The sequence below is a fragment of the Nanorana parkeri genome, unplaced genomic scaffold (genome assembly GCF_000935625.1).
Source record: "Nanorana parkeri isolate BGI_ZX_2015 unplaced genomic scaffold, ASM93562v1 scaffold1541, whole genome shotgun sequence".
NCBI lineage: Eukaryota > Metazoa > Chordata > Amphibia > Anura > Dicroglossidae > Nanorana > Nanorana parkeri.
In genome coordinates, this window is record NW_017307809.1 from 112,402 (window position 1) to 136,129 (window position 23,728).

General features: G+C 42.8%; 1 protein-coding gene across 2 annotated transcripts in view; it reads left to right on the forward strand.

The window, feature by feature from the left end:
* The window catches only part of GPM6A (glycoprotein M6A), a 200,626-nt gene that overhangs the window by 41,729 nt on the left and 135,169 nt on the right, over positions 1-23,728 (forward strand). Inside the window, exon 1 of one of the 2 annotated variants that reach the window (XM_018570486.1) lies at positions 22,076-22,344. The exons of the other annotated variant lie outside the window; for it this stretch is intronic. Within the exon in view, the coding sequence (XP_018425988.1) occupies positions 22,308-22,344 (37 nt within the window). The 5' untranslated portion in view covers positions 22,076-22,307. Of the gene's footprint in view, positions 1-22,075; positions 22,345-23,728 lie in introns of those variants that run through there. 2 annotated transcript variants of the gene reach the window in all.

The window sequence follows — 23,728 nt, forward strand, 5'->3', positions numbered from 1 at the left end:
TACCCCCCAATCCCTCTCCTCTGTCCCTCTATTGTACCCCCCAATCCCTCTCCTCTGTCCCTCTATTGTACCCCCCAACCCCTCTCCTCCCTTCTCCAAGCTAGAAGATGAACAGTTGCTGGAGTCTGCTCTGTCCCTTCAGGGAAGCTGAGCCGAGAGACTGGGAAGCAGCTGCTCAGAAACATGATGATTGTAAGTATTTGGGAAAAAAGTAAAGCAGTGATTTGCTGGGCAATGTATATTTGTTTCATCTGGATTCATTATTGGAGAGTCAATACTACTTTAATGCATTTTTAAGATTTAACTCCTTTCACTCCCTCGACACTATATTCACCTGTTAGAGGCATTAAATAGCTATTATTAGCCCTTCCGCTATGTCAGAGAACTGGTGCCTATCAAGTGTAACTCTGCAAAATCTTAGTAGTGTGACTTCCTTGGCCACATTGGTAGTAAGGGGAAGGTCCCCAACATGGCCACAGAAAGTAATGGAAACCATACAGACGTTCTAGCTTCTCCCAACTCCATCTAGAGATTGAAGTTCCAAATAAAGGAAATTTGTGCTAGCCACTGGGTGCTGCAGACTTGAACTGTACAGTCTGCGGATTGGTTGATTGAGCAGGCATGCCTAAAGAGATGGTGGGGATGTGTTCTTTCATATAATGCTTAGGAACAAAATGATTAATAACAGAGAAAGCTGAATAGCTGTTGGACCAACAGCTATTAGCTTTCTCTACAGTACACATCAAGGATATACATGTAATTGATGAATGATGGAAGTTCTTTAGACAGGACATAAAGGTGGACTCAAAATAACAACTGTAACTTCGAAGGGTTATATTGTGGAGGTGCAAGTTTGCTGGCAATTTAGAAATCAGTTTCAACACAGGAGAGGCCAAGTGTGGGAAAAAAGCTAAGACCGATGTTAAGCTATAAAAAAATATTAAGAAATGTTCGAAAATATTGACACAAATCCAAATATAAGTAGGAAACAATAACTACCTACTGTTTATGGTGTTTTGCTTATACCTTGCAGTGGGAGATTTCTCTCCTGTTATCTTGTATAAGCTTCACTATATAGTGGAGTCAGTGGCACGGGTGCATATTTTGTGTAGGTTACTGGTTTGGATTGATAAGGAAAAGCAAGTACAAGTTAGATTTGATCTTGACATCTCCTCTTTAAAGCATAGTTGAAGCTTGTTAAATTGTTAAGTAATTGGAAAGAACACACCTTCAGGCCACACACATTTATATTCCTACTGAGTGCCCTGGAAGCCCTGGTGCAATTTTCAATCAACTTCTGTGTTCAGAGCCTGGCACTGCACCTTTCTGCCTCATGTACCAAATTACTGGCCCACTACAATGAGGGCACCCTCATTGGCCAATAGTTAGCTAACAGAAGTGGAAAGAGATAGGTAGGGTTCTTGTTTCAAGCTCCTGAGAAGCTAAACTGGAAAGATTCTGGAATGCAGGCATGTGGAGGTGTCTACAATTACATACCAGTACTGCTTCAGGAACACATACAGTAGCTGGCTTAGACTTACGTTATAGCCCCTTAACACGCTTGCCCTTTAAGCTCCCTGCCCCCCTCAGATGCTCTGATTTGTTTCTTGTACAAATGCCTTTTTTCCTAATTTTCCTCTTTTCGGTCACTTGACAAATTGGGTTCTCTTCCTCCTCATCTTCCACGAGGTGGTGGATGGCCCTTAGTTCAGGAAAGATCAGCACTCAGCAGTACTGTGAGTTAGAGCTGAAGCGACGATGTACCTCAAGGGAGTGTGTCCTTGAAACCCTGGACTCATGGGAGGCATATTGAATGATGATGAGCACCATGAAACCTAGAAGAGGAATGACACAGGACAAGGGAGCAATTATTCTACAATCAGCATATCCAAGGAGAAGGTGAGTATTGCAGCAAAAGCTCAGTTTTTTCTACAAACATTCATTTTGCAGATTTATTCTATTTTTATTTTTTTTTACCTAAGCTGCCAATGGGTTTTGCAGTGGAAAGCACTGAGATATATTTTTTCCTAAGTCCATGTACAACCCCAAATTCCAAAAAAAGTTGGAACGCTGTGATAAAAACAGAATGTAATGATTTGCACATCTCATGAACCCTTATTTTATTCACAATAGAAAACATATCAACGTAACATAAGGTGAAAGAATAACATTTATCTCTAAGGGCCATTCACATCAGACACAGTGCGTTCTGGCCCAATTCTGGGCGTGGCTATGATACCATTTACTTCAATGGACCCCCCCGCCCCACAACAAACTGACCCAGCCGAAATGTGCTCTGGTGCCTTCCCGCCCACAATTGTCCGGAATGCACGTGGATGGTGTGAACGAGGCCTAAGAGATCAAAGTATTCCCCATGGCATATCCATCTACATTTATCTCCAAAAGGACAGAGACATCCTTCCTGGATTAAGATGCCAGCATAGAAATGATACAATCATGTAACACCTGGTTCCCATGCGGTTCTAGCTGCATTTCCAAATGTCTGACACAGACTTCTACAAAGATACAATGTTGCACCTAATCTCCGACAGAGAGGAGACTGAGGAATTGCTTTCTCTTGCCTGCAGCAGATAAAATATGATGGTATATTTTCAGTCTGGGCAAATTAACTTGACTGTCTGTAAAGTTTCTCATTTATTCAGGTCATGGTATATCTGTAAAAAATAAGTCAAGGCAACTGTATTCTTCTTCAAGATGTTTCACTGGTCATCCGACCAGCTTTCTCAATTCAGAAGGACAAAAATTATCTGGGAACAAATATGGTGAATGTTGCTCCAATCCACATAATCTGTGAATCAACACTTGGTTGTGACTAGCAGATTATGTGTATTGGATCAACATTCATCATATGTATTCCCAGATAATTTTTGTACAAGTCATTCTGAATTAAGAAAGCTGGTCAGATGACCAGTGAAACGTCTTCAAGAAAAATACAGCAAGTCCAGTTGCGTTGACTTATTTTTTACAGATAAGGGCACCTGACTGGAGCTCAAGGACACTTTTTGAATAAAAGGTGCAGTTTGTTTCATAAAACATACACTGTTGTTCTATAGTGTGACATGTCAGGAATTCATTATTGTAGACTTGCTTTTATATTAGACTGGAGTTTTAAAATATAAAGTTGACTATACTGTTTTCATTTTGGTGCAATTCTCATTGTAATTACTAGGCATCTGTGTTGTATTTGGAGAGTGCATTTAGAAAATTAAAACTTTTTACAGCAGTGTTATGATATATTGTTTTGGGAATAATTCCACCTTTCTGGAAAATGTGATATTGTTATTCTGGGCAGCCAAAGTGCAGCTTTCAGCAATTGGAATGCCATAGTGGCAGTAATGGCACTTATACTCAGGGCTGTCTTTAACACAGGGCAAATGGGGCAGCTGCCCAGGGCCCAGTCATTATTGTGGGGCCCAAAGCAGCTGCCCCTTGAGCAGGTCCTGTGCTGCAAAACTCCTACCACTGGCCCTTTATCTCAGCACTGACAGCAGAGCGCTGGGTGATTGCAGCGCGGGGGAGACGAAGAGCTGGGTGGATGCCCTCCGTGCTGTGTGTATGTGTGTGCTGGAGGAGGCAGCTCTGCTATGTCCTGGAGGGGGTGTAAAATTCACCTACACCTGTGTACACAAAAATCCTTGCACCGGCCCTGCCCTTGAGCCCACAAAAGATACACTTGCACCGCTCTTCTGTTTACTGTGCGATCGGTATTGCATAGTGTTGCTCCGGCCCTGTCGTATAGGCATATGCATGGGCAAAATTGCGCACATGAAAAAGAATTAAAAAAACAAAACATTTTTCCACCCATTCATACAGAAAGGGGGTCTAAACTGGATACCAGGTTATACCGGGGAGGCCGGTTTTCAATTTTAATTGATTTGAGATGTTTTGTTAGTAGGTGATTCTACATGTTGTGCATAATTTTTCTAATTCATTAAACATTGTTATATATGTTATGTATATTTTTCTGTTTTACTTAATTATTAGACAGCTCCAACCTTGGGATTTCTCAATTCAGGGGAATTTTGCTTTTTGAGTCACACATGAAAAAGAATGAAAAAAACAAAACATTTTTCCACCCATTCATACACGCATGTAAACCTGCGTCAGGTGCGCATACGTGCGAAAACGACGATTGCGAAAGAAAGCTCTATCTGTCCCCAAAAGATGGTATAAAATTCATTTCAGTACAGCGTTGCATGACGGAATAAATGTCAGTCAAAGTACTGCTGCGCTGAATACTGAAAAATGGCCTGGCCAGAAAAGGGGTCTAAACACCCCTGTTTAAGAGAGAAAAGATTTTCTAGCTAACAGAGGTATTTGCAGGAATTCTCTATCTTTCTAGGCAGGACTTTACCAATTGATTAAATGGTAGAGTTTGTCATTATGCAACACACTTTTTTTTCTAAAGCTCTAATGGAAGCTGTCATTGTTTGATTCCCATATTCATTCTGTCACCTCTCTCACAGGTATGCTTAATAAAGGATTCCCAAACCCAGCACTATTAGGCAACCTGGGATCAAGACAGAGGCTTCTCGGACGTAAAATATGCTTGATTGCCTTTAAATAAAAATTTTTTGACTGATCTGTGTAGTTAATTTAGGCTTCAATGCATCAATCGTTTTTGCCTGAGGTGACTGTTGCAATGGTACACTAGTAAGGGGATTTAATACCTGTACCTGGGCATCCTGTTGAAACATTTATTCTTTGAATACATTTCTTTAAGGTTGGCCAAATAAGGTATTCTGGCATGCTACAGGCAATTTTGAGCAATCAGGCAATAATCTCAGCATTTCTGGAGTACAAATGATCACATTGGTAGACCGGAATCATCGGGGGATTTTGCAGGTCAGGAATTTAACACAGTTTCCTTTGATCTCAGCTAATGCCGTACTGTATGCTACTCATTTTTTCTCATAGGCAGATTGTTCTTCTCTGTATGACAGATATTCCTTCCATTTAATTAGTACTGACTTATATTGGAACATGGAGCCTAAAATTCTAAATAAGTTCATCAATATTTTGACTTAGCAATAGCATGTAATGCTAGGCTGTGGCTGAGAAGGCTATCAGAACAATGTCATGCATAAAAAATGGTATTTTCTCTACAGATGAATTCATAATTCTACCACTTTACTAAACACTGGTCTGGCCCCATCTTGAGTATGCATTTAAGTTTTGGTCACTGATCCACAGAAGGATGTCCTTGAACTTGAGAGAGTCCAGAGAAGGGCTAGGGGACCTAAGCTATGACAAAAGATTACAAAAATTACACTTATTCACTCTACAGAAAAGGCATTTAAGTGGGGATGTGATTTCAATGTACACATTGCTTAATGGTGACAGTAAAATCAATAACAAAAACTGTTTACTCTAGGGTCCATAAAGAAGACAATATGCCACTACCTGAGATTGGAGAAAAGTGGTTTAATCTAAAACTACATAGATGGCTATTTACTGTTAGCACTAAAATTATGGAACTCTCTTCCCCTGGTGTTGGTCTCAGCTGAGAGTATAGACACATTAAAAAACTTCTAGATGTCTTCCTTAGTGAATACAATATACAGGGGTATGGGAATTCTTGTAACTCTACAAGTCATTAAAGAGTCCTTAAAAATGAGGAATAATGGTTTTGTTATAACCTGGCTTAGTTCTTTAGGCACTTTGGGGTGCAGGTTATCTTGTCCCACTGCTTTATTTGCATTAAGTTTTGCAAGTCTTTGTAGTATCTCTGTTTCCGTCAACCACTGAGGTACATTTTGTGCTGAACTATGTGTTTTATCATGTACATTAAACCCGTCTTTTTCCTGAGTGTATACTGAGGAGAAAAATGTGTTCAGCGCCTCTGCCCTCTCCTTGTCATTTGTGACTAACTTCCCGTTTTCGTCCTTTATTGGGCCTATCTGCTCCTTTCTCCCCTTTTTACTGTTTATATATTGGTAGAATTTTTTGATTTTTTTTTTTTACTAACTGTGGCAATATGCCTTTCGCACTCTATTTTAGCTGCCCGGATTACTAGTTTGCATCTTTTATTACATTCTTTGTAGCTATTGAACGCCAATGCTGTCCCCTCCATCTTATATTTTATAAATGCCGCTCTCTTGTCCTTGATGTGTTGTTTTACAGTTTTATTTAGCCATACAGGCTTAGTTTTCGATCTTTTACTTTTGTTACCCAACGGTATACACTTGGCAATAGCAATATATAATGTGTTCTTAAAACAATCCCACTTTTGGTCCGAGTTCAGGTTGTGGAATAAATTTTCCCATTTGATGTCCCCAGGGGCGTATCTGTCGCAAGGCAAACAAGGCGTTTGCCTGAAGCGGCAGATTACCTGAGAGCGGCAATTACTGTGGTTCTCTCCCCTTGATAAATTTATTCATCAAGGGAAGAGAACCGGAGGCTATAGTAGCGGCGAAATACACCGCTGGTTGTCCCCCACTATTTGACATGATATCGTCCTTATATGCATGTTTAGATTATTTTTAACATAAATGCATACTTCCTGTCTTGTTATGGGACCAACGTTTTCTTCTATCGTGTTCCACACTATTTTTATTTTTTGTCCTTGATATTGGTCGGCCATAAGTCTTTATTCCACCTTAACAACTATGTAACTATGTAATTATCAGCCTGGTGAATAGAGCTGCTTTGGTGACCCCCTCCCACAATCTAGCAATACATGGCAATATACTGGCAATTTCTGTAGTACGCAGGCAACACACAGGCAATTAGATAACTACATACAGTAAGAAATAAACAAGCAATTAGAGCAATGCATGGCAACATGGGAAATTTTGATAATACATGGGCAACAGATGTTGTGGTAAGATACAGGTACAAACACAGCAAGTGCAAGGGCATGAGATGACAATTCATGGGAATACATAAGCATTCACATGCAAAGTCAATCACTGCAGTAAACAGGCACTCCAGTCTATCTCCCTTCCCGTTAACACTAGCCCAAGCACTATGGCTGCAGGCCACCATGTCCTCTTCCCCCTGGCCCGGGAGTGGTGATATAGGACAGACTGTGCCTCTTCCAGGTTCTATCCTTATATGAAATGTCCTCTCTTTATTGGACCCACTATGTAGCAGAGGGTCACTGACATCACTACTCTAGTTAGACATTTGAAGGGTAGCCTAAAGTTTATACCTGGCAACATGGGACCGATAATCTGACTGATTAGCCAAGTTTCCAGAAAAATGCAGGAGAGCTCCCAGGCCTGAGTATGAATTGGATTGTCATTCAATTTCTATCAAAGATACCTCTGATAGCCTATGAGCCCTGAAGGGTCATGAGCCATGTAATTCTCTTTTTAAATGAAAAACTACCATATTATCCCTGCAGCATCTCTCATTCAGTTCATCTTTTGAAAAGAAATCTGATACAGTCCTGTAGCCCATAGAGAAATGGGGTATTCATATAATCTCTAGAAAGAGAGCAGATAAGATATAGAAAACATTCAGCAGAGCTGGCCATCTAAAAATATCGGCTGATTCCTACTGAATTGACTGAAATTCGAGCTGTGGGTGCCCTGTAAGCACCACCCAGCTTAACAAAAGTCAATGTAAAAATTGACAGTTCGAAAAATTGTTGGCCAAACAGATGCAGTCACGATTTGGGAATTCAGGCAGCCACGGGTGCCACAGGTGATAAATACAATAGCTGGCTGTGGAGATTCCTTCATCCATGCTGTGTAGTGTGAATAGGGGAATCAATGGATTTTCTCTCACTGAGCTCATGGGTGGCTAGCTTAAGGGTACTAGATATGAAATTTAGATTACAATATAGGTGACCATATGATAGCCACACAAATCATACAATAAAGTAGGAAAATTAGTGAGGGGTGAGATTTTTGTGAGCAATATACAGTGTTAACAATAACATGGCTAGCAAATTACATGAAACAGAACTAAACAAAAAAATCTAAAGCAATGCAGTAATACATTTAAATATGCAGATATGCACACCCACAGGTACACTAATAAGAAAACTTAAAGCACATAAAAGTCTGCTGTGTGTTAATAAGATGCAATACTTTTTTTTTCCAGTAGCAATTTCACAGTGCTAATCAGCAACCAAACTCACACAAGGTAGTCTGCCACCACCAAATGCCACTACACTCGCCAGCTAACTTTTGACCAAAAATTTAAATGTCATAAAGCACATGATGAAAAGCTGGAGCTCTATTTGGAGGGACCCCTGGCATGCCCTGCTCCACTCTAAAATAGAACAATTGAACAGTTCTCAACAGAAACTGGTGGACTTTGTATTGCTAGTCGCCAAACAGACGATAGCCCACTCCTGGAAGCAAACTTTTCCCTATGACGAGTTTAAGCAGCACATGCAGGGGTTCTGTGTGAATGAACAACTTTCCAGCGTTCTCACCAATTCCTACAATAAATTCAAGAAGATTTGGATACCTTGGTTTTCCATTGTTCTTCCTGAGTTGGAACATACAACACTCACCCTTTCATAAAAGCTTGATTGTCCTTTTGCCTTTTAAGGGGCAACTGTTCCCTTGTGTTTCTGCCTCTCTGTTTTCTCACCCCCTTGTCACTCTAGTTCAACTTCCTAGAGCTTTCTTATTTCTAGCCGTCTCTTACTTTGTTTTCTCTTTTCTGACCTTATTCTGCTCTGTTCTGTCTGCTCCCTCATCTTTTCTTTTTCTTCCTCTTGAAAATTAATAACAATATTAAAATAGAAAAGCTGGGGTTCTGATCATTCCCAACCAGGCTTTTAAATTCCTTCTAGGGGGAAGGAACTAGCATACTCTCTGGAACCAGCTTTCCCCTGAGGCCACTGGATGATATGCTTGTTCCAGACAGTGGTTAACGGCAACAATTGCCCCTTACCTCTTGCAGCAGGGGTACAGTACTGAAGCAGGGAGCTTGGCAGGCGGTTATGTGACCACCCACCCGACTTCTTGATTGGATGGGAAGCCGCAGCTAAGCTCCCTCGCAGCTTCCCAGGCACCAAGGTTGGTAAGAGCTAGCGGGGAGATGCAAAGCCCTTACACAGCTCTTAGAAGCATCACTCTCCACCAGCACCCAGGGGCGTATCTGCCGCGAGGCAAACAAGGCGTTTGCCTTGGGCGACAGATTTCAGGGCGGCGGCAAAAATGCCGCCCCCAAAACAGTTAGGCAGCCGGGTGGAGGAGGCGGCGGCAGAGGAGTCAAAGGACGGAGTCGGTGAGGAGGCAGAGGAAGTGGCGAGGAGGCGGCGGTGGAAGAGGCAGAGGAGACGGAGCAGCAGGAGGGGGTGAGATGAAGCAGCAGGAGGGGGCGGGCTGAGGCCAGGACAAAGTTGGATCCGGAAGGGGTGGGCCAGGGTGCCGTCGCGCCATAGGAAGTCGGTGCATTGTCGACAGAATACCTGGTCACCGAAGAGCCGTCAGGCTGTGGAGGAGGCAGGTCCTGCAGCACCAGTCTAGCAGTGGAGGAGGCCGGGGACCAAGCAGCAAGTAAGATGATCACACTCCTGCTAAAGGGACCCTGCGGAGCCCAGCATGGATTCTGCACAGCCCACTTGAGAGTCTCGGTTGGGCTGTGCAGGATCTGCGGTGGGGTCTATGTTGGGCAGAGCCCATCACACATTCCGCACCAGTCTGCACGGTCTCAGGGTGTGTGTGCATGATCTGTGGTGGGCTCTACAGGGTCTCAGGGGCTTTGCATGATCTGTGGTGGGCTCTATGAATAGAAAATTGCCTCTGTCTGACCTGCCCATCACTGCTGCCAGAACCCCACTGCAGGCTGCTGCATACACACATAGGTGGGCTACCTTCACCACTATTTGCTTCATACACACATAGGAGGACTACCTCCCCCATCATTTCCTGAAGACACAAATAAGGGAAAATCATGATCAGAGAGAAAGAGACCACAGAGAAGCCTGGCTATCCCACCTTTACTGATGACACAGTAACAAGTCTAGTCCCTTGCTTGGAGAGCCCAGCACTGCATTCTGCAACTCAACTGCATTTTTCAACACTGCAAGCTACCAGGAACTTCTGCTGGCTGAAGTAATCTGTAGCAGAGTTCACTCTGTTGCAGTTATCTCAAACATGGCATCCCTTTAGCCGTGTTCATTCACTGCACATCCCTGGCAGCCCCTGGGAGAAGCAGGCTTCTGATCAGGGCACAGCTCAGGCTTCTGATCAGGGCACACACCTGGCACACCCAGTTCACATGCCTATGTTATACACTTTATAATTTTAGAGGCCTATTTATGAAGCCTTCAAATTACAGTTTTTCTCTGGACTTTGCAGTTTTGTTTTTAAAATGCTAATAATTCTGAAATCTGAAATAATTGCAGTATGGTTTTTTTCCCCTTTCTCCTTGGATTCCCAACGTTTCTTTTCTTTAATCTGAATAAATGACTATATTTAATATTAAAACTATGGAAAAGCATGTCTTCAAAGGAAACATTCAGAAAGACCATAACAGTTTGAGAGATTTTCTTTTACGTTATAGCTACAGTGTTCACATGCCTTTTTTATGAATAATTTTTCACAATATTTCAATTTTACGGGTTTATAAATCAGGAGGTCTTAAGAAAACCATAAATGCATTAGAGAAAGTAAGATTTGCAAAGGGATTTTATTTGTGATTTTTTTTATATATAGGCTCTTGGTTCAAAAACTAGCTGGTGGGGGTGGTGGTTACTGGTAGTGATATATTACCCTTTATGAGTTTGGTAACTATTTAATAATAATAAAATGGTTATTGGATAGGGAGGAATAATAGAAGATAAAACAATCTATAAGAGGTGCAGTACTTTTAACCATTTAGTCATATGCTTTAATGTGATTTGTAGTATGGCTTTGGTATCAAGGTACTGTACATTCAGAAACGTAGCATCATTTGTCGCTTTAGCATTAGGTCACATATTGTTGTAAACAACTATGGTATACCATAATTAGGCACCTATGGAGTTAAAGTATAACTACAGACATTTTTTTTTTCATTTTGGAAGAAGGGAAGGGAAGGGTTAAAAACTTTGCCAGTGTTTTTGTTTTTGGTATCTGTGTTTTATTAGGGGGACCTCCCCTCATTTTCTGTACTGTAGACTTAACTAGAAGTAGAAAGATGTCTTTCCAATGTGAGGGAAATTCCTTTTAAGATAGTTGTCACGAGAACAAGTGTCCATTGGAAGATGTCCCCTACTCTTGTTCAATGACATATAACAATTTTGGATTACCCTCACTTTCATTCCCGGTGACAAACAGTTGTTGTATAACTCCTCACCAATCTATCCAAATCTAAAAAAAAGAGTTTTGCCTTCCCTCTATTCTTTTATTAAAAGCAGTTCTGCTTCTAATGTGATTGGCATATCAGTGCTGTTTGTCACTCTGTTAGTGAACTCATTCCCCACATTAAAGTATTTAATCACCTGATGCAGCAGTGTAACTCAGATTATCAACCCTGACTCTGTCCTCATTTCTTCATTTGCTTGTTCAAAGTTTTCCCTAATTAGAAAGAACTGTTATATAACTGCCACTTCAAGGTCTGTTTCTCTGCTGGTATGGCAGCTTGCATTTGTTCTTGTGCAAGTTTTTCTTAGCTGTTTGTCTGCCCATTAACCAGAATAATAGATACATAGGATTATTCAGCGTATACATTTCTGGATGCACTTGGGTTTTTCATTGATCTCACATGTTGAGGTATAGATTTCCATGTAACATATTATTAATTTTAGACAGTGGAACACTCCCTAAGCCTATAATCCCCCCTATTCCTTGTGGTAAAATGCAGTAACACCACACAGCGAAACTGTCATTCAGCTGTCAACTCCCCGAAAATTAAACCCAAATTTGAGTAATTTTCCTTGACTGTCACCCTAAATCCCCTTTCAGAAAAGCTGTGTAAATGTAAATCAAAACTACAGCATTTATTAAAAGCGCTCACTTTTATGAGCTACCTACCTACCTATTGCCTATTGGTGACATAGTCAATGCTCTACCACAGACTTCTAGGAAGGCTTTGTAACCAGAGTCTGCAAATCTTACGAGGTTTCGATTTTGCATGCATAGTTAGTTTTTTTTAGTAAATGCTAAAGTTTATTTAGCATTTTCCGAAAAGGCGGTTAGGGTGAAACACAAAAAATATTAGCCATATTCAGGGGGAAAGGTCTGCATTCAGTGGACAGTAGGATTTCAGACAGTTGTGTGCCATGGTTTAATGACAGGGGGTAGGTCTTAGTGCTAGGAGGGGATGCCCTTAATCCTGAATTATCCAAGAGGGGATGTCCTCAATCTTGGATTGGCCAAAAGTTGAGGCCTCATTTAGAGCCTGGGAACTTTGTAAGGACACGGGAATCAATCTGAAGACTAACACAGGTGCTTGCACACATTACACTGTCACATTCTGCAGGGCGGAGCCCCTTGCGCCAGGTCTGGATCTCAGTAGCAGGAAGCAGGTGAGATAACCAGTCCAAATACAAAGTCCAAAGGGGTGAGACAAGCCGTAGTAATGCAGTTCTGTGTTCAGGGCAGGCAGCGCAGAATCAGTAGTCCAGAAAACAGTCCAAGGGTCAGTTAGCCGGGAGTCCAAAACTGGGGGTAGGAATGCAGGTACAGCGGACAAAAATGCAGGAACAAATGTTGGGTCTCTGTAAGCAAGGCTTCAGAATAACCTAGCACTGAGCTAGTAGTGTTGTGAGTTTTTAAAGCCCAGGACTGGAGGTAACGCCCCTGTTACTGTGGAAACAGAGGTGGAGTTAGGGCAGTGCTCAGTGTATTGCTGAAGGCTTGTGTTCCTTGAGAGGAAGTGAGTTTTTGCATCTTCTCAGTTGCTGTGCATGCTAGATCTCTATTGGGGCTTATAGACGTCACACCAGGATTCCCTGCATGTGACACCACCAAGGGAGGCGACCCTGACGCCGTGGCCAGCGCAGCTCCTGAAACGCATGCACAGCGACACACAGGACCATGCTTCTGAGGCACAGCCACAGCAGAGAAACACTGGGAACGTGTCTGTGGTCTCTGGAGATCCAGCGAGCGCTGTCTCTGCACACTGCGGCTGCCAGGTGAGGGATGGAGTGAGCCCTGCAGTGGTGAGTCACACCTCAATGCGTCATGACATACACAGTACTCCACTTCCACACTATTTCAGGCCCTTCAACATGACTTGCTTCATAAGATAGAGTAGAATTTGCTTCTGGGCTTCTTTTTACATTTATGATTTCAATTATTGACTGATTGCAAGAATTTATTAAGCAGAGTACTATGTAAAGCAGGTCATGTTAGAGAATCTGCTGTTTGTATCTATTTTACACAATTTAGGCCAGGTCAAGTTTACTCTTTGCAAAATAATGGGGAAAATATAAATATTTCATAGGTTAAAGGGTGGATCTATGCATAATTTATTCTTTATTTATTGTGGTTAAGACTTAAAAAAACGTGTACAATATTGTTTTTTTTTTTTAAGCATATGAATAGAACATATTAATATTTAGCTTTCTTTTTTTGAGCCAGCAGGAGGAGCTTTAGACCCCAGATATTTCCCCCGAAGCCCCTGACAGTAAAGTAACAAAATAAATAAAAAAGAATCAAAAAAATAGTTTAAAAAAAAATTGTTAAAAAATAAATAAAGCCTCCCTTCCCCCCATAAACACATAACATAATGTACACCATATTGTGGTGTATGTCATGCACATGTGCTGCAGTGCGTTGTTGGAACACATTACAGTGCTTGATTTTTTCTTTTTTTCTTACAACATTCATTTAACTGTGTGGCAGTTCATGGCAAAGCGCTATGATGCATTGCCAAGCGTTGTAATACACTGTATTGCGATTAAATGTACGCCTGCATCATTATATCACAACACACACCAACACAGAGCACAAACACCACTGCAAATCAGGCATTACCACAACACAGATTTTTTTGCATAAGTTACTCTTTTACAGTTTTGCGTTCCTTAATTTTTTACTGGTTTGCAAAAAGGCGCAATTTAACATTTACAAATATTTGTTATTTATTAACCCAGTCCAGTTTTATGTTTTAGATTTAGTAGGAATCTTGTAAAGTATGTTTTTTGTGTGCGCGCTGATAATGATGTTAGTGTATTTTTAGCAAAAAAATATTGATTTAATAAACATTTGCGCAACTGTCACAGGACCTAAAAATTAGTAGCAGCATCTTTTCATTCTACAGGTCCTGTGGTTTCAAAAAGTGTATGGTTTGGGGGGGTCTATTACAAACTCTGCTGCAGTGGAAAATTTAAAATAAAAAAGGTGAAAAATTGCAAAAATGGTCTGGCCAGCCGAGTGTAAGCCAGAGCCTGGCAATGAAAGGGTTAGAGAATTTCAGTTTACTTTTTGATGAAAGAAGTCTGCTGCTTACAGAACTCCCGGATTTATTAGTAGTGACATATCCCTTATTGGGCTAGCTAGGTTTCAAAGTTTCATTCAGACAAAATGCGCTTCAAAGCAAGCTATTCTTCTGAGCTGTCTCTTTAGTTAACCCATAGTGCTCTGGGAATGTTTTGTCATGTATTAGATGTATACACCATGGGAATTCTTTTTAACATATTTGAAAAGGCAAACATTAGATATTGATTTAAATGATGCCTAAAGGTGATATGCTTGAACATGACACATTAAATTGACATGGTGTATTAATTTGCATGATCTATATTAACAAAATGGCGGATTTGCCAAATGGAAAACGTAAGTGGTGGTACATTTACCACCACTTTAAATCCATTTACTACAACCACTTTAACCACTTCAAGACCAGGTGTTTAGACCCCCTTCCTGGCCAGGCCATTTTTCAGTATTCAGCGCTGCGGTACTTTGAATGGCATTCATTCCGTCATGCAACGCTGTACTGAATTAAATTGTACACCATTTTTTTGGAGACAGATAGAGCTTTCTTTTGGTGGTATTTAATCACCACTGCGGGTTTTATTTTTTACTATATAATGACAAATTATTGAAAATTAAAAAAAAAAGTTTATTTTCTCATTATATTAGGAAACAATGAGTATTACCCATATTTTTGGTAAAATATAAAAGACGGGTCACGTCAGGTAAATAGACACCAAACATGTCAAGCTTTAAAATTGCGCGCACCCGTGATCGCAAAAAACTAGCATACCCAAAATTGACCATAGGCAACGCTTTAAAAGCTTTTACCGCTCATCAGTTTAGTGTTATCAGTGATTGATAGCCCTAGAATTATTGCCCTCGTTCCGACGTTTGCGACGATATGTAACATGTGCGGCGAAATGGGCGCAATCGTCATTATCACACGTATGCGCACCCAACGCCTGTTTGCATGCGTGTATGTATGGGGGGGACTTAAAAAAATATGTTTTTAATTCTTTTTTATGTGTAACTTTAAATGTTTTGGGGGGGACTTAAATTTTTTTTTCCTATTTTTTTTTTTTTTTACACTTAACCTTATTGCTATACCATAGGGGGATAAGAAACCCCCTTATGTGATAGCAAAAGAAGTGACAGGTCCTCTTTATGGAGACATCAGGGGTCTCCAAGACCCCTAATGTCACCTAGGACCCCTCTGAAGAAGCTGATGAAGCAGATATGTGCTTCATCAGTTTCTCTCCAGCATCTGAAGCTGGAGAGTGACACAAGAATGCGGAAGTGATGCAATATACATCAGTTCCGCATTCTGACAGCGGAGAGGGGACCGGAGGGAGTTCGTGTACCGATCTCCCTCTGATCCCCTGTCAGAGTGGCACTATGCTGGTCACAGCGGAGCCCGGGACCAGCGGGAGGGGCGCACATACCGGGACCTCATACAAGGATCGCTTGTATGTTAACAGGCATCGCTGCCTGTTTTTAAAAATCGTGCATTTCCCGCTCGCACGCGCCCAGCGGCTTGCGAGGGGGTGTGGCTTAGCGGACGTCTGAAGACGCCCGCTCAGATCTAGAGAGCTCCTGGCCGGCCGTTTTTTTTACAATCCATGACATTAGAATCTGGAGATCCAAATTATCATCATCATGCATCAAGTTTTGGATGCCTATTATTCTGGCAAGGGACTTAAATGATGTAAAATCATGAATTCCTTTGTATTCATTATACCATACAAGTGGCATAGATTTCAAACAACTGCTAATTTGTATAGGACTGACCAGCCCAGCAAACCCCAAAAGCTGTCTATTTCATGCTAAAAAAAAAGTCTCTAAGAACCCCAACATTTTAATATGGGGAGTTCATGAGACTCCTGCAACAGTTGGGGGTAAAGTGCATGCATCTGCAATCAAAAAAAGTTTGCACCATTTCAACCTGCATGAGAGTTGTATTAAAAAAAAGAACCTTTACTGTCTAATCAAAACATTAGAGCAAGATTATAGTTCACCATTAAACTGTAATCATATGTGCTAAAGACTGATGAATCAAAGATAGAGTTGTTTGGTCACAGTAACAGTACATATGACGCAAACCGAAGACTATTTCAGTGGAATAATCTCATACAACTGTAAAGCATAAAGGTGTAAATGTTATGGTTTGGGGTTGCTTTGCTACTTCAGGGCCTGGGCAGCTTGTAGTCATCAAGTCAACTATACAGTAGGCATCCTGTTAAAGTGTCCAACTGTTGAAGCTGAACTGCAAATCCACCAAGGAACGGCTCAAAAGAAGAAAAAGAGGGGTTTGGACTGCCTTAGTCAAAGCCCTGATTTGATTGCCATTAATATTTCGTAGGGGGATTGTGGAAATGGCAGTTCATGCAAGGACACCAACAAACATCTTGTCAATATCAAAGACTGGTGGGCAGCTATACAAAATGCCTTCAAAAAGTAATTTCTGCTACAGAGGGTGATACCTGTTTTTGATGTAAATTATATTTTTTATTAATATACAGGATTTATATAGCACAAACAGTTTACGCAGGGCTTTACAATCTAAGGAAGACATTGATGTATTTGATTATTGATGACATTGATTATTGATGTAATCATGTACAACTATAGCAGCCAGGAGTTTGAGTAACTTTTTACAGCGAGCTGTCGACTTTACAGTAGAAGTGACTCTTCTACATCTCTTCCACATCCGTGTGAAGGTGCATGCTTGACATCCCCTGACATGTGTCCTGGGCTTACATGCCACTTTTGGGGGCCTGGTACCTCCATGGCAGGGGCAGGGCCGTCTTTACCGCAGGGCAAAAGCGGCAACTGCCCTGGGCCCTATAATTTACAGGGGCCCACAGCAGCTGTCCCTTTCGCCCACAGCAGCAGGCAGGAGAGCAGCGGCATTGCTGGTGGCAGGGGTGGACTGGGCCGAGGGACTGCTGACATGTTGACAGTCAGGGCTGGGTCTAGTATAGGTAGCTGCCCGGGGGGGGGCGGTGATTGACATGTAGTGGCCATTGGATCTGTAGGGCACTCAGGCCTGAGATGCACGTCTGGAGCCTGTAGAGAGTCGAGCCGAGCAGCCTTTCGAACAAGGAGCCTCGGCCGAACTTTGAGTGCTGGGAGCAGCCGGAGATGGGCTCATCTCTACCCATTGTCTGCCGCTCCAAAGAGTGGAGCGGCAGTCAATGGCAATGGATGATGCTGGGGATGGGAAGGGGAGCCCAGGCTTGGGGGGGGGGATACTATTTATTTATTTAATTTTTTCATTTCTTTTAGCGTGAAGGAGATGTAGGCGGATACGGGGGTCTGGATCGGGAAGTAGGGGGTCGAGTGATGGAGTCAGGGGGCCCATAGCAAAATGTTGCCCAGGGCCCAATTAATATTAAAGACGGCCCTGGGCAGGTGTCAAGATGGAGAGCAGCAGGAGAACAGCAAACTACTTCCCAAGATAGTGTGAACCTTGAACCACTCAGCTCTGAGCATGTCTGGATTTATAGCTAATAAAGCCCTGGTGCTTTGGCTGGGGTAGAAGCTAGACATGTGCACTGCCAAAAAATTTGTTTAGTTAAGTTTTGTTTTAAATTCGGATTTGTGTTATTTCGTTTTTCAGGATTCGGGTGTGAAAGTCAATTCGGATTCGGAATTCGGATTCGGACGAAATTCAGTAGCGTTAGTACGAACGTTCGTTTCGTTTTCTGTTCTTATTCGTTTCGTTCGTTTGCAGCAAAAGTGACATTTGAGGGGGAAATTTTTTTTTTCTCCTTCTCTAATGTCACTTTGCTCCAACGAACGAAACGAATAAGAAACGAATAAGAACAGAAAACGAAACGAACGTTCGTACTAACGCTACCGAATTTCGGAAATGGAAATTCGGATTCGTTTGCATTCGCTATGTCTGTAATTCGGATACATCCGAATGTCCGAATTTCCGAAAATTCGTCCGAATTTCGATTCGGAACGAAACGAATCGCACATGTCTAGTAGAAGCTGATTGAGCACAGAACAGACTTCAACAGAGTGCAGAGGTAACATTAATTACATTTATTCTCTTGGTGACAGTGGACAGTCAAGCCTGAATGTCCCTAGTGTGGACAAAGAGAGGGGCTCTAACCCCTCACCTCACCAGTCTATTCAAAACTAAAAAAGTCCTTTTTGGCTTTAGATAAAATGTAAAAATTAGAGTGGGGATAGCTTGAGTGTCATGCAGCCTATGACAAGCACTAGGAGAAAGTCAAAACTGGAAAAGGCACACAAGATTTTACTTATTGAAAATCATTTCAGCATTTAGTAGATTGCTTTATAGTATATATAGGGTTGGTATTTTTTTTTGTCAGGTTATCTTACCAAAACTCTTTGTTGAAGATATTTCAATGTAATCTGTACAAACTGCTGCTAGGCAAATTCATTCCTTGATGACTAACATGGCCTTTTCTGTTTGAAAAGGACATGCTCAATGGCCAGGCACTATATCTCACCCAGGTCTTTTCTGTCTTGACCTGCATCACATTATAGTCATTCTAGAAAAACATTTTAACATTTATGTGCAGCTAGACACTGCACAATCTAGTACAAATGCAAATCAACATCTTAAAGGGTAAATCCACTTTCCTAAGTGAATCTAGGAAAATGGAATCACAATTTCAAATCTGGCCTCCTCCCCTGCTGTACTTACCTTTTCGGCGAACACTCCTTCCCCTCCACCGGTACGAGTGTAGTATACATCCCCCGTACTGCCATGTATGTAGCCCTGCACTCAGGATTTTACATTTTGCTAGCAAATGGAGCCCGGCGCTACCACAAGGCAAGTCAGGCGGCCGCCTTACGGCGCTGCAGGGTGAGGGCGGAAAAAACAGGGCATTTTGACAAGTACTTGTACTTGTCAAAATGCCCCAAAGTTTGCGCTATGCTTTTTTTTTTTTTCACTTACCTTCGGTGCGGGAGAGCAGTGGCGAGTCAGCGCTGGTCCAGTGGCAGGAGCTCCAGGTGGGGTCCTAATTTAGCAGGCCGGCGACTGCCTGAGGATCCCAACACGCGCGGCACCTCAGGCAGTCGCTGGCCAGCTAAATTAGGACCCCACCTGGAGCTCCTCCCACTGGACCAGCGCTGACTCGCTGCTGCTCTCCCGCACCGAAGGTAAGTGAAAAAAAACAAAAAACATAGTGCAAACATCGGGGGATTTTGACAAGTACAAGTACTTGTCAAAATGCCCTGTTTTTACAAGGGGGTCAGGGTCGGGGGGGCGCAAAAATCACTTTGCCTGTGTAGGCACGAATCCTAGCACCGGCCCTGCGAGCACTCATTGGTCAGCACAGTCAGAAACGCTTCTCATTGGTCAGGTGACTGCACTGACTAATGAGTGTTCCCCATTTGCAAGTGAAATTCAAAATCCGGAATGCAGGGCTGTGCTACACGGCAGTACGGGGTGCGGATACTACACTCGTACCGGCAGAAGGCAATGTATGCAGTCAGTGTCAATGGAATGGTGTGTGCACGTGGCTCCCACCTATCCACCATTGACACTGCCAATGTACCTGGCTTCCACCTACAGGTACTGTTAGTTTTATTGAAATGCTGGATAAGTGAGAGCCAGTGGCACACACCATTTCAGTCACAGTGCTTATAGTTGGCATCCAGGTGAACACACTTTTCCAAAGACACTAACAATGCACCTGACTCTCTCCCGTGTGATTTTTTTTTTATCTGAAGGGGGCAAGTGCAAGACCAGTCCCCCTACACAAGGGAGAGAACAGCAGTGGCTGGTCTTTATTACTGAAGGTTGCAGGTACAAGTCCAGTCCCCCTACACAAGGGAGAGAACAGTATTGGTTGGTCTTAATTACTGAATGTTGCAGGTACACGATCAGTCCCCCTACACAAGGGAGAGAACAGCAGTGGCTGGTCTTTATTACTGAAGGTTGCAGGTACAAGACCAGTCCCGCTACACAAGGGAGAGAACAGCAGTGGATGGTCTTTATTACTGAAGGTTGCAGGTACAAGACCAGTCCCCCTACACAAGGGAGAGAACAGTATCTGTTGGTCTTAATTACTGAAGGTTGCAGGTACAAGACCAGTCCCCCTACACAAGGGAGAGAACAGCAGTGGCTGGTTTTTATTACTGAAGGTTGCAGGTACAAGACCAGTCCCCCTACACAAGGGAGAGAACAGTATTGGTTGGTCTTAATTACTGAATGTTGCAGGTACAAGACCAGTCCCCCTACACAAGGGAGAGAGCAGCAGTGACTGGTCTTCATTACAGGAAGGGGTGAATACAAGACCAGTCACTCTGTACAAAGAGAGAGAGAGGGAGTGAGTAGCAGGGACTGGTCTTTATTACGGGAGGGGGTGCATACAAGACCAGACGCCTTGTACAGAGAGAAAGAGTGCAACAGTGACTGGTCTTTATTACAGGAGGGGGCGCATACAAGACCAGTTACCCTGTACAAAGAGAGAGAGCAGCAGTGACTGGTGTTTATTACAAGAGGGGACGGATACAAGACCAGTAACCCTGCCAAGGGAAATGAGAAGCAGTGACTGGTCTTTATAGCCGGAAGCTCCTGTACAGAGGTAAAGTTTAAGGCTGGATTACTACACCGACCTGGAAGAAATACACAAATCATTCCCACATTTATGAAACAATACACACGCCTCTAGTATTTAGACAATATTTGCTCATCCCAGAGTTGAGCTTTAAAACATTGCTGTGCACATGCCGACGTTTATAAAAATGTAACATACTTCTCATTACATATTTTGGACGGTGACAATAAAAACCAAATGGGTTGGTTGAAAAAAACAAAATAACAGCTGTCTGGAAAATGTTTGTAGTCGCTGCCACTATGGAAATGGATTCCTGAAAATGAAAACCTTGCCATGTTCTGCCGCTTTGTATTTCTGCTAGTGAGGAGGGAAGATCGCTGAGGGTTTGGCCACACTGAAATGATCTCCCATTGTCTTGGAATTAAAACCTGATTTTCCTTTTTTTTTTCTATCCCCATCTTTCCAGTACAAGTGTTGTGAGATCAGTGTGTGTGGAGGAAGCATTGTGTAAACAAGCAGGCACAAACTGGCACTGCCACGCCACCTGAGAACTGTTCTAGCTTGCTGGTGATCAGAAGGGGGGACGGGGGGGGGGGACTGTCACTCACAAAGACATGAGCTGCAGTTCGCCTTTAGACTGCAGATTGTTACATTTGTGTTCCAAATGAGACTGCCAGGCTAACAAGATCTCCCTGCAAATGGCACTTCTCTGCATCCTTCGTTGTGAGGGAGCGCAGACAAAGCAGCGCAGCCTCCCATTGGCACTGTACCCAGTGTACAAGCGTTCCAGTGTCTATGGTGACATCACAGGCAGCATCAACCTATATCAATACATTGGCTTCATGCATTGCAAATAGGGGTTTAGAATAGAATGGCAATCAATAAAAACAAGAGCAGCAAATCATGGAGTTGGTCTGATTAGGGAAGGAGGGGGTTAGCCTGTGCTGCTGCAGCAGACAGTGCCCACAGACATTGGGGTCCAGCAGGCAGGGGGTATTTGCAGTTGGTGTGTTTTTTTTCCTGGAGAGATACGCCCCTTCATCTGTTCTCACTGCAGCCTGCTCCTGATTCCAGGCTCACACATCAATCCCACCATCAGTCTACAGGCTGTACCTTAGCACCGTAGCTGGGTACAGGGGAGCTTCGCATGCTGCCACCCTAAGCCATAGCCTCCTTGCTGACACCACTACATGCTTGTGCTGGTGTACAATGGAAAGCTTTGAGGAGAGGAATTAATCATCTTCACGGAAGAGTAATTTGAATGAGATTCCACTTGACAGGCTGTGTGCAAGCAAGTCAGCCAGAGAGGGAGTGCGAGCATCACACACAAGGCAGCCTGTGCTCCGGGTGCCCCCCAAACCTACACTGAGTCCCAGCACACAGCACTGCCAGTGTACTCCGCACAGCTTCTTCTACAGCACAACCGGACATGGAGGAGAACATGGAAGAAGGACAGACACAAAAAGGTAATGGCTTCATACGATTACTCACGATCCTCTTATCACAGCCGTCTGCTTCTGGTGTTGCGGCAACAGTGGATGAAGCGGAGGAGAGCTCAGCCGTACAATATGTGCCATGGACTGGAGACATGATCTATAACATGCAATAGGTGCTATTCCATAGACTGGGGACATGATCTATAACATGCATTGGGGGCTTTTCTATAGACTGGGGACATGATCTATAACATGCAATGGGGGCTTTTCCATAGACTGGGAACATGATCTACAACATGCAATAGGGGCTATTCCATGTACTGGGAACATGATATATAACATGCATTGGGGGCTTTTCCATAGACTGGGGACATGATCTATAACATGCATTGGGGGCTTTTCTATAGACTGGGGACATGATCTATAACATGCAATGGGGGCTTTTCCATAGACTGGGGACAAGATCTACAACATGCAATAGGGGCTATTCCATAGACTGGTACATAATCTACAACATGCAATGGGGGCTATTCCATAGACTGGGGACATGATATATAACATGCAATGGCTGCTATTCCATATACTGGGATCCTGCATTAAATTATGCAATGGGGGCTATTCCATAGACTGTGATCCTACGTTAAAATATGCAATGGGTGCTATTCCATAGACCGTGATCCTGATATACAATATGCAATGGGTGCTATTCCATAGACTGGGATCCTGCATTAAAATATGCAATGGGATTCTGATATGCAATATGCATGGGTCCTATTGCATAGACTATGATCCTGATTCACAGTATGCAATGAGTGCCGTTTAATAGACTGGGATCCTGATACACAGTATGCAATGGGTGCCATTCCAAAGACTGGGATCCTGATACACACTATGCAGTGGGTGCTATTCCACATACAAGGGACCTGCTATACGATATGCAACAGGGGTGCCATAGAATGGGGACCTGCAATACAAGATGCAATGGATGCTATGGACATCCAATACAAAATGCAATGGCAGCTGTGCCATTGACAGGGGACCTGTTATACAATATTCAAGGAGTGCTGTGGCATAGACTGGGGACCTGCAATGTAATATACACAGTGTGCTTTGGAATAGGGACCTGTTTTATAATATGCAATGGTTGCTCTGCTCTAGACTGGGGACCTGCAATCAACTATGCAATGGGTGCTGTGCACTAGACTGGGGGGGGTTCAAATTTAAATCCAATGGGTGTTGTGCCATAAATTGAAGACCAGCAAAACAATATGCAATATGTACTGTACCATAGACTGAAGACCAGCAATACACTATGCCATGGGTGCTGTGCCATAGACTAAGGATTTTTTTCACGTCTCCCAAGCAATCACTAATCTTCATTTGTTTTATCTTTTCACACTTGACTAGCTGGGAA